Source organism: Bombina bombina, chromosome 7 (assembly GCF_027579735.1).
Source record: "Bombina bombina isolate aBomBom1 chromosome 7, aBomBom1.pri, whole genome shotgun sequence".
NCBI lineage: Eukaryota > Metazoa > Chordata > Amphibia > Anura > Bombinatoridae > Bombina > Bombina bombina.
The window spans coordinates 599,991,657-600,004,324 of NC_069505.1; the positions used below are offsets into that span (position 1 = coordinate 599,991,657).

Genomic DNA, 12,668 nt, shown 5'->3' on the forward strand with positions numbered 1-12,668 from the left:
TACTTTTATCATCAAATTTGCTTTCTTCTCTTGGTATTCCTTGTTGAAAGCTAAACCTAGGTAGGCTCATATGCTTAAAGGCCACCTCTGATCTTGGTGTATTTTGACAGTTTTTCACAGCTGAACAGTGCTAGTTCATGTGTTTGACATTAGATAACATTTTGCTTACTCCCATGGAGTTACTTATGAGTCAGCACTGATTGGCTAAAATTCAAGTCTGTAAAAAGAACTGAGATAAGGGTGCAGTTTGCAGAGGCTTAGATACAAGGTAATCACAGAGGTAAAAAGTATATTAATATAACTGAGATAAGGAGCAGCCTGCAGAGGCTTAGATACAAGGTAATCACAGAGGTAAAAAGTATATTAATATAACTGAGATAAGGGGCAGTTTGCAGAGGCTTAGATACAGGGTAATCACAGAGGTAAAAAGTATATTAATATAACTGAGAGAAGGGGCAGTTTGCAGAGACTTGGATACAGGGTAATCACAGAGGTAAAAAGTATATTAATATAACTGAGATAAGAGGGCAGTCTGCAGAGGCCTAGATACAAGGTAATCACAGAGGTAAAAAGTATATTAATATAACAGTGCTGGTTATGCAAAACTGGGGAATGGGTAATAAAGGGATTATCTATATTTTTAAACAATACAAATTCTGGAGTAGGCTGTCCCTTTAATACATATATATATTATATTATATTGTAATGTATACTAGTTTGTACAGCCCATACACACTGTCAAGTATTTATTCTTGGTGTCTGTCCTTCTATTACAGGTCTCCGTTATATAACCTCTGATTTGTATTTCTACAATGGAAGAAATGAAAAAGCACAAAGAGAAGATGACAGAGCGGATTCTGAATCACGCGCTAGAGATAATCTACCTGCTGACTGGGGAGGTTAGAATGGCTACGGTTTTATTGGCGGCCGATTAGTGCGTCATCTGAAACGCTGCAGAAAGGATGAATGAGTGATAGGCCGGGGTGGGCACCAGCTAGTAAGGGGTGTGACTACTGAGTGTTAGAGTATACTGTTCATAAGCACAACTAGGTTTAGGTACAGAAGAGAAAAGCGTGAACTTGAAATACTTGTTCTACTTTCTCCCAGAGAGGCTGGAGCTCACCTTGTGTACGTAAAGTGACATTAAATATATTTCATTCACCTCCCTCTAATCATGGGTGCTGCCATTTTGGAACCTAAGTTGCACTGCAGGTATGTGAAGGAGAGTCACTGCACATGTGCAAACAGCTCAGCACTGGAATGTAGTAAACCTAGGTTTCAACATGGCGGCACTCATGACTAGAGGGAGGCGAAGAATAACCTCAATACTATACTTATAACATGTATTTAGTGTTTAATGTCCATTTAAAGGGATCATAAACTTGTTGAGATTCTAATATATAATGTTTAATAATGCGTATTTATTATCCTGTAATTTAACGCTGAAAATTTAGATTTTTTTTTCCAATACTGAAAATTTAAAGAGCACACTGCAGACTTTACTAACCTTTAATCTGCTACTTCTCTGTCCCCAATTGGCCTCCACAAATGGGTTAAACACATAGATAAATTACTGCTCCAGAGCACACAAAAAACTGCTGTTACAATCTGCAGTGACAGCCAGCAGCTGGGTTATGCGACTACTGCTAATTGGATCACTGACACTTTTTGTTCTGGACCAGCAGTTCTCTGTGGCTACTGAACAGTACTTTAACTGTGTTTAGCCAATTGTTGTGACAAAATGACATGCTCTAATTGATTAGCACATACATTTTTTCACTATAATGGAATTTTAATGTATTGCAAAACTACAGCAAAATCTTGTAATTAAAAAAAAATGTATCCCCCTTTAAGTATGCTGCAAATTACTTGATACATACTACAAGTGATTGTTTAGAGCAATGTATAAACTTATTTACATCTACCCTAACTGGCCACACTCAAGGCAGATACTATGAACATACTCATCAGGGTTTTACGATAAATTTATAGTACGTAGTATAATGTATTGCTATTCTATGCTAACACTGTGTGTAACGTGTGAGTGCTTTATTAATAATATATATTATTTATTGTTCACAGCATTGATGGCAAAATAATTATTGTTAAGGATAAACTGTTGGTTTATCTGTAGAGTTATTTTACCAAACACATTTTCCTCTTGTGCACCCCTCTGTCATCTTGTAGGAATATACCATTGTGAAGAAGAAATTACCCCATAGCAGCATCCATTTGTTGACCGGGGAGGTGAGCACTGCTGGAGAATGTAAGATTATTACAATTTCAGGAAACTGTTTAACCGGGAAATATTTTACTTCTTTCTTGGCCCACCCCTTGTAGTATTCACCAAGAAGATTATACTGGGCAGAAACACACGCACAGTAAGGTTGTTCCTTACCATGATTCCCCATTCCTGCTTTATGTCCTGATTTACCTAGGATAGAGGTTTACCTTTTAATAATAGGAAAGGGACATGGTTTCCTGCCTGTCCCATTAAAAAGAAAATACTCTTTTGTGTTACAGCATTATTACACTATTGCTTGTACATAACTATGTTTGACTCCTATGATGTATTAAACACATAGTTAAAGTACTCTCTAGAGAATCCATGCATTACTGGGAGCTAGATAAACACATCTGCTGAGCCAATGATAAGTCATATATGTGCAGCTAGCTCCCAGTAGTGGATTGCTGCTCCTCAGCCTCCCAAGGTATGTCTTTCAACAAAGGGTTCTAAGAGAATTAAGTCAGTTCTATTATAGAAGTATTATAAAAGTCTCTTAACGTTGCATGCGCTATCTGAATCATGAAAGTTTAAAGGAACAGTCTAGTCAAAACTAAACTTTCATGATTCAGATAGGGCATGTCATTTTAAACAACTTTCCAATTCACTTTTATCATCAAATTTGCTTTGTTCTTTTGGTATTCTTTGTTGAAAGCTAAACCTAAGTAGGCTCATATGCTAATTTCTAAGCCCTTGAACCCGCCTTTTATCTTAGTGCATTTCAGTTTTTCACAGCTAGACAGCGCAAGTTCATGTGTGCCATATAGATAACATTGTGCTCCCTACCGTGGAGTTACTTATGAGTCAGCACTGATTGGCTAAAATGCAAATCTGTCCAAAGAACTGAGATAAGGGGGCAGTCTGCAGAGGCTTAGATACAAGGTAATCCCAGAGGTAAAAAGTGTATTATTATAACTGAGATAAGGGGCAGTCTGCAGAGGGTTAGATACAAGGTAATCACAGAGGTAAAACGATATTAATATAACTGAGATAAGGTGGCAGTCTGCAGAGGCTTAGATACATTGTAATCCCAGAGGTAAAAAGTATATTAATATAACTGAGATAAGGGTGCAGTCTGCAGAGGCTTAGATACAAGGTAATCACAGAGGTAAAAAGTATATTAATATAACTGAGATAAGGGTGCAGTCTGCAGAGGGTTAGATACAAGGTAATCACAGAGGTAAAAAGTATATTAATATAACTGAGATAAGGAGCAGTCTGCAGAGGTTTAGATACATTGTAATCCCAGAGGTAAAAAGTATATTAATATAACTGAGATAAGGGTGCAGTCTGCAGAGGCTTAGATACAAGGTAATCCCAGAGGTAAAAAGTGTATTAATATAACTGAGATAAGGAGCAGTCTGCAGAGGATTAGATACAAGGTAATCCCAGAGGTAAAAAGTATATTATTATAACTGTGCTGGTGATGCAAAACTGGGGAATGGGTAATAAAGGGATTATCTATCTTTTTAAACAATAACAATTCTGGAGTAGGCTGTCCCTTTAATTCTGACTTTTGTGTCCCTTTTAGATTTTCTGTTTGTAGTTCTCCTGGAACATGTTCATGTTGGCTTTTTCTATATGACTGAATAGGGGTTGTGTATGTTATAGGTCCCTATAAAGTGTGACGATGTTGCTGTGTATTTCTCATTGGAGGAGTGGGAATATATAGAGCACCATAAAGATTACTACAATGAGCTAATGTTGGAGAATAAGAAGAACGTCAGTAATCTGGACAAAGCAACACCCAGAGATGCAGGTAATAATACAAACAGAACCAGATATTTTGTGATCTATTCTTATTGTTAAAGGGACAGTCAAGTAAAAAAAAACTGTCATGATTTAGGTAGGGCATGTCATTTTAAACAACTTTCCAATTTACTTTTATCACCAATTTTGCTTTGTTCTCTCTGTATTCTTAGTTGAAAGCTAAACCTAGGAGGTTCATATGTTAATTTCTCAGACCTTGAAGGCCACCTCTAATCTGAAAGCATTTTGATAGTTTTTCACCACTAGAGGGAGTTAGTTCATGTGTGCAATATAGATAACATCGTGCTCACGCCTGTGAAGTTACCTAGGAGTCAGCACTGATTGGCTAAAATGCAAGTCTGTCAAAAGAACTGAAATAAGGGGGCAGTCTGCAGAGGCTTAGATACAAGGTAATCACAGAGGTAAAAAGTATATTAATATAACTGAGATAAGGAGCAGTCTGCAGAGGGTTAGATACAAGGTAATCACAGAGGTAAAAAGTATATTAATATAACTGAGATAAGGAGCAGTCTGCAGAGGCTTAGATACAAGGTAATCACAGCGGTAAAAAGTGTATTAATATAACTGAGATAAGGAGCAGTCTGCAGAGGCTTAGATACAGGGTAATCACAGAGGTAAATAGTATATTAATATAACTGAGATAAGGAGAAGTCTGCAGAGGGTTAGATACAAGGTAATCACAGAGGTAAAAAGTATATTAATATAACTGAGATAAGGAGCAGTCTGCAGAGGGTTAGATACAAGGTAATCACAGAGGTAAAAAGTATATTAATATAACTGAGATAAGGAGCAGTCTGCAGAGGCTTAGATACAGGGTAATCACAGAGGTAAAAAGTATATTAATATAACTGAGATAAGGAGCAGTCTGCAAAGGTTTAGATACAAGGTAATCACAGAGGTAAAAAGTATATTAATATAACTGAGATAAGGAGCAGTCTGCAGAGGCTTAGATACAAGGTAATTACAGAGGTAAAAAGTATATTAATATAACTGAGATAAGGGGCAGTCTGCTGAGGGTTAGATACAAGGTAATCACAGAGGTAAAAAGTATATTAATATAACTGAGATAAGGAGAAGTTTGCAGAGGCTTAGATACAAGATAACCACAGAGGTTAAAAGTATATTAATATAACTGAGATAAGGAGCAGTCTGCAGAGGGTTAGATACAAGGTAATCACAGAGGTAAAAGTATATTAATATAACTGAGATAAGGAGCAGTCTGCAGAGGGTTAGATACAAGATAATCACAGAGGTAAAAAGTATATTAATATAACTGAGATAAGGGGGCAGTCTGCAGAGGGTTAGATACAAGATAATCACAGAGGTAAAAAGTATATTAATATAACTGAGATAAGGAGCAGTCTGCAGAGGGTTAGATACAAGGTAATCACAGAGGTAAAAAGTATATTAATATAACTGAGATAAGGAGAAGTCTGCAGAGGGTTAGATACAAGATAATCACAGAGGTAAAAAGTATATTAATATAACTAAGATAAGGGGCAGTCTGCAGAGGCTTAGTTACAAGGTAATCACAGAGGTAAAAAGTATATTAATATAACTGAGATAAGGAGCAGTCTGCAAAGGTTTAGATACAAGGTAATCACAGAGGTAAAAAGTATATTAATATAACTGAGATAAGGAGCAGTCTGCAGAGGCTTAGATACAAGGTAATTACAGAGGTAAAAAGTATATTAATATAACTGAGATAAGGGGCAGTCTGCTGAGGGTTAGATACAAGGTAATCACAGAGGTAAAAAGTATATTAATATAACTGAGATAAGGAGAAGTTTGCAGAGGCTTAGATACAAGATAACCACAGAGGTTAAAAGTATATTAATATAACTGAGATAAGGAGCAGTCTGCAAAGGTTTAGATACAAGGTAATCACAGAGGTAAAAAGTATATTAATATAACTGAGATAAGGGGCAGTCTGCTGAGGGTTAGATACAAGGTAATCACAGAGGTAAAAAGTATATTAATATAACTGAGATAAGGAGCAGTCTGCAAAGGTTTAGATACAAGGTAATTACAGAGGTAAAAAGTATATTAATATAACTGAGATAAGGGGCAGTCTGCTGAGGGTTAGATACAAGGTAATCACAGAGGTAAAAAGTATATTAATATAACTGAGATAAGGAGAAGTTTGCAGAGGCTTAGATACTAGGTAATCACAGAGGTAAAAAGTATATTAATATAACTGAGATAAGGAGAAGTTTGCAGAGGCTTAGATACAAGATAACCACAGAGGTTAAAAGTATATTAATATAACTGAGTTTGTTCTGCAAAACTGGGGAATGGGTAATAAAGGGATTATCTAACTTTTAAACAACAAAAATTCTGGTGTACACTGTCCCTTCAATACGTCCACTATAGGTATAAAAATTTCAAGGGACATTAAACACTTAGGCCTAGATTTGGAGTTTGGCGGTAAAAGGGCTGTTAACGCTCCGCGGGCTTTTTTCTGGCCGCACCATAAATTTAACTCTGGTATCGAGAGTTCAAACAAATGCTGCGTTAGGCTCCAAAAAAGGAGCGTAGAGCATTTTTACCGCAAATGCAACTCTCGATACCAGAGTTGCTTACGGACGCGGCCGGCCTCAAAAACGTGCTCGTGCACGATTCTCCCATAGGAAACAATGGGGCTGTTTGAGCTGAAAAAAAACCAAACACCTGAAAAAAAGCAGCGTTCAGCTCCTAACGCAGCCCCATTGTTTCCTATGGGGAAACACTTCCTACGTCTGCACCTAACACTCTAACATGTACCCCGAGTCTAAACACCCCTAACCTTACACTTATTAACCCCTAATCTGCCGCTCCCGCTATCGCTGACCCCTGCATATTTTTTTTAACCCCTAATCTGCCGCTCCGTAAACCGCCGCAACCTACGTTATCCCTATGTACCCCTAATCTGCTGCCCTAACATCGCCGACCCCTATATTATATTTATTAACCCCTAATCTGCCCTCCCTAACATCGCCGACACCTAACTTCAATTATTAACCCCTAATCTGCCGATCGGAGCTCACCGCTATTCTAATAAATGTATTAACCCCTAAAGCTAAGTCTAACCCTAACACTAACACCCCCCTAACTTAAATATAATTTACATCTAACGAAATAAATTAACTCTTATTAAATAAATTATTCCTATTTAAAGCTAAATACTTACCTGTAAAATAAATCCTAATATAGCTACAATATAAATTATAATTACATTGTAGCTATTTTAGGATTAATATTTATTTTACAGGCAACTTTGTAATTATTTTAACCAGGTACAATAGCTATTAAATAGTTAAGAAATATTTAATAGTTACCTAGTTAAAATAATAACAAATTTACCTGTAAAATAAATCCTAACCTAAGATATAATTAAACCTAACACTACACTATCAATAAAAAAATTAAATAAACTACCTACAATTACCTACAATTAACCTAACACTACACTATCAATAAATTAATTAAACACAATTGCTACAAATAAATACAATTAAATAAACTATCTAAAGTACCAAAAATAAAAAAGAACTAAGTTACAAAAAATAAAAAAATATTTACAAACATAAGAAAAATATTACAACAATTTTAAACTAATTACACCTACTCTAAGCCCCCTAATAAAATAACAAAGCCCCCCCAAATAAAAAATTCCCTACCCTATTCTAAATTAAAAAAGTTACAAGCTCTTTTACCTTACCAGCCCTGAACAGGGCCCTTTGCGGGGCATGCCCCAAGAATTTCAGCTCTTTTGCCTGTAAAAGAATAAATACAATACCCCCCCCCCCAACATTACAACCCACCACCCACATACCCCTAATCTAACCCAAACCCCCCTTAAATAAACCTAACACTAAGCCCCTGAAGATCTTCCTACCTTGTCTTCACCATCCAGGTATCACCGATCCGTCCTGGCTCCAACATCTTCATCCAACCCAAGCGGGGGTTGGCGATCCATAATCCGGTGCTGAAGAGGTCCAGAAGAGGCTCCAAAGTCTTCCTCCTATCCGGCAAGAAGAGGACATCCGGACCGGCAAACATCTTCTCCAAGCGGCATCTTCGATCTTCTTCCATCCGGAGCGAAGCGGCAGGATCCTGAAGACCTCCAGCGCGGAACATCCATCCGGACCGACGACTGAACGACGAATGACTGTTCCTTTAAGGGACGTCATCCAAGATGGCGTCCCTCGAATTCCGATTGGCTGATAGGATTCTATCAGCCAATCGGAATTAAGGTAGGAATTTTCTGATTGGCTGATGGAATCAGCCAATCAGAATCAAGTTCAATCCGATTGGCTGATCCAATCAGCCAATCAGATTGAGCTCGCATTCTATTGGCTGTTCCGATCAGCCAATAGAATGCGAGCTCAATCTGATTGGCTGATTGGATCGGCCAATCGGATTGAACTAGATTCTGATTGGCTGATTCCATCAGCCAATCAGAAAATTCCTACCTTAATTCCGATTGGCTGATAGAATCCTATCAGCCAATCGGAATTCGAGGGACGCCATCTTGGATGACTTCCCTTAAAGGAACAGTCATTCGTCGTTCAGTCGTCGGTCCGGATGGATGTTCCGCGCTGGAGGTCTTCAGGATCCTGCCGCTTCGCTCCGGATGGAAGAAGATCGAAGATGCCGCTTGGAGAAGATGTTTGCCGGTCCGGATGTCCTCTTCTTGCCGGATAGGAGGAAGACTTTGGAGCCTCTTCTGGACCTCTTCAGCACCGGATTATGGATCGCCAACCCCCGCTTGGGTTGGATGAAGATGTTGGAGCCAGGACGGATCGGTGATAACTGGATGGTGAAGACAAGGTAGGAAGATCTTCAGGGGCTTAGTGTTAGGTTTATTTAAGGGGGGTTTGGGTTAGATTAGGGGTATGTGGGTGGTGGGTTGTAATGTTGGGGGGGGGGGTATTGTATTTATTCTTTTACAGGCAAAAGAGCTGAAATTCTTGGGGCATGCCCCGCAAAGGGCCCTGTTCAGGGCTGGTAAGGTAAAAGAGCTTGTAACTTTTTTAATTTAGAATAGGGTAGGGAATTTTTTATTTTGGGGGGCTTTGTTATTTTATTAGGGGGCTTAGAGTAGGTGTAATTAGTTTAAAATTGTTGTAATATTTTTCTTATGTTTGTAAATATTTTTTTATTTTTTGTAACTTAGTTCTTTTTTATTTTTGGTACTTTAGATAGTTTATTTAATTGTATTTATTTGTAGCAATTGTGTTTAATTAATTTATTGATAGTGTAGTGTTAGGTTAATTGTAGGTAATTGTAGGTAGTTTATTTAATTTTTTTATTGATAGTGTAGTGTTAGGTTTAATTATATCTTAGGTTAGGATTTATTTTACAGGTAAATTTGTTATTATTTTAACTAGGTAACTATTAAATATTTCTTAACTATTTAATAGCTATTGTACCTGGTTAAAATAATTACAAAGTTGCCTGTAAAATAAATATTAATCCTAAAATAGCTACAATGTAATTATAATTTATATTGTAGCTATATTAGGATTTATTTTACAGGTAAGTATTTAGCTTTAAATAGGAATAATTTATTTAATAAGAGTTAATTTATTTCGTTAGATGTAAATTATATTTAAGTTAGGGGGGTGTTAGTGTTAGGGTTAGACTTAGCTTTAGGGGTTAATACATTTATTAGAATAGCGGTGAGCTCCGATCGGCAGATTAGGGGTTAATAATTGAAGTTAGGTGTCGGCGATGTTAGGGAGGGCAGATTAGGGGTTAATACTATTTATGATAGGGTTAGTGAGGCGGATTAGGGGTTAATAACTTTATTATAGTAGCGCTCAGGTCCGCTCGGCAGATTAGGGGTTAATAAGTGTAGGCAGGTGTCGGCGACGTTGAGGGGGGCAGATTAGGGGTTAATAAATATAATATAGGGGTCGGCGGTGTTAGGGGCAGCAGATTAGGGGTACATAGGGATAACGTAGGTGGCGGCGCTTTGCGGTCGGAAGATTAGGGGTTAATTATTTTAAGTAGCTGGCGGCGATGTTGTGGGGGGCAGGTTAGGGGTTAATAAATGTAATACAGGGGTCGGCGGGGTTAGGGGCAGCAGATTAGGGGTACATAAGTATAACGTAGGTGGCGGTTGGCAGATTAGGGGTTAAAAATTTTAATCGAGTGGCGGCGATGTGGGGGGAGCTCGGTTTAGGGGTACATAGGTAGTTTATGGGTGTTAGTGTACTTTAGGGTACAGTAGTTAAGAGCTTTATGAACCGGCGTTAGCCAGAAAGCTCTTAACTCCTGCTATTTTCAGGCGGCTAGAATTTTGTCGTTAGAGCTCTAACGCTCACTTCAGAAACGACTCTAAATACCGGCGTTAGAAAGATCCCATTGAAAATATAGGATACGCAATTGACGTAAGGGGATCTGCGGTATGGAAAAGTCGCGGCTGAAAAGTGAGCGTTAGACCCTTTAATCACTGACTCCAAATACCAGCGGGCGGCCAAAACCAGCGTTAGGAGCCTCTAACGCTGGTTTTGACGGCTACCGCCGAACTCCAAATCTAGGCCTAAATAAATGCTAGATAGAATGAAATTATTAAAAGAAAAGATTAGTCTGAGAATAACCTGTAGATGTATTTTAAAAAGTTTCATTAGTTGTTTAAATATTGACAAAATCAGTGTAAAGTTTTAGTGTCTATAAAACAATGGGAGCTGCCATCTTGTAACTTAGGTTACCTTCTCTGCTGTGGCCAGTTAGGGACAGTTATAAATATGTCACTAGAGTGTGCAGCCAATGGCTGTGTAATATATAAGTGTTCTGCACTTCCATTTCTAACAGGAACTGAAACAGTTTCAGAATGGAATTACAGGAAAAGGGGACAGAATAAATAACTAAAGTATATTGCAGAGATTTTTATATATATATACGATTTATCACTTTATATTACCATCTCAACGTGTTTAATGTCTCTTTAAGAGCAGAGAGTTATTGGGCACAAATTGATCTGGAGTCTCTGCTAAACCTTATTTGTATTATGGGAATTTATCTGAACTCAAATATTTTTAGGGTTTAGTTGGTGTTTTTTGGTGTTGGCCGTATTTAACAATTCTCTGTGATATCTATCTGTAATGTGATTGCATCTATGTCCATATCAGATCAATATTAGTATATGTTTGAAGAAGCTTGATAGTGGTTAATAAGGAGTTAATAAAATGGCTGTGTAGTTTACTTCTGCAAAGTTAGGGCAATTTAAAGGGACATAATACCCATGTGCTAAAGCACTTGAAAGTGATGCAGGATAACTAAAAATCTGAAAATATCACCTGAGCATCTCTATGTAAAAAAGGAAGAGGTTTTACCTCATAATTCCTTCAGCTCACCAAAGTAAGTGCTGTGTAAACAGTTATACTTCAGCTGCTGTCCATGCAAGTTGGGGGGGAAAAACAGCCCATCAGCAGTGCTGAGGTCATGCTTTGCTTTCCTTTGCTGTGATCTCAGGAAATTTCATAGTCAACTTCCTCATACTAAATAGGAAAATCACATGACTGTGCCTGCTCAGATGCACGCTCCCTTGCAAGTCCTGGGACTAGCATTCTGATTAGCTGATCAAAGTCCCTTTACAGAGGGGTGTAAATATCTTCTTTATTTACATAGAGATTCTCAGGTGATATCTAGTCAGCCTTTTACAGCTCTGCTGCATCATTTTCATGTGCATTTTGTATCATGGCCCTTTTAAACAGCGCCAAAAAGGCATGAAAATAGAGGTCTATAAATATGGCTAACATAGACCGCCGAAAAGGCATTAGATCTATTTTTTTTTTGTTTGTTTTATAATTTTACAGTTTTCAGATCTTTTAGTTGTTTCACAATAAAGTTTGGATACCATTTTTAAGTCCGCATTTGGATACTATTTTTTTTATTACCATTTAACAATTAATTTTAATATTAAAAGTTCATAGTTTTTGCTTTTAGGTTCAAATTTGAGTCTACATAATTTAAAATGTGTTAGAAATATTATTGCTTTTCCTGTACCTAATGTGAAATTTGTTTCTGTTTTTACTAAAATTTACCCTGAATAAAAAAACAAACAATAAATACAGTAGATTTGCATAACTCAAGTGCATAATAAAAAGACAATGCATTCGCCTTACTCTGAATATTAAATGAGCACTAGATATTTTTTTCTAACAAATTTCAAAATGTTCCTTTCATGCGCCATGCCCCTGTATCATGTGACAGCCATCTGCCAATCACAGACACATATATACATATTCACTGTGCATATCAGCTGGCTGAGCATCATGGGAAGTTTGAGCATGTCTGCTTTAACACCTTGGATGCAACTTCTGATATATAACGGGATATTCCGAACCTCTTTTCCTAACCCCGATTGCCGACCTTAAAGGGACACGAAACCCACCATTTTTCTTTCATGATTCAGATAGAGAATACAATTTTAAAAACAGTTTCCAATTTACTTTAATCATCAAATTTGCTTCATTCTCTTGTTATTCTTTGTTGAAGAGATATCTAGATAGCATGCACATGACTGAAGCGCTACATGACAGGAAATAGTGCTGCCATCTAGTGCTCTTGCTAATGTATAACATTAGTACTACATGACAGGAAATAGTGCTGCCATCTAGTGCTC

General features: G+C 37.4%; 1 protein-coding gene across 1 annotated transcript in view; it reads left to right on the forward strand.

Annotated features, from left to right (window-relative positions):
• The window catches only part of LOC128667198 (zinc finger protein 614), a 29,008-nt gene that overhangs the window by 5,094 nt on the left and 11,246 nt on the right, over window positions 1-12,668 (forward strand). The window contains exons 2-4 of the mRNA XM_053722127.1: window positions 777-899; window positions 2,188-2,247; window positions 3,896-4,043. Coding sequence (XP_053578102.1) covers window positions 813-899; window positions 2,188-2,247; window positions 3,896-4,043 — 295 coding nt within the window. The 5' untranslated portion in view covers window positions 777-812. The remainder of the gene's footprint in view (window positions 1-776; window positions 900-2,187; window positions 2,248-3,895; window positions 4,044-12,668) is intronic.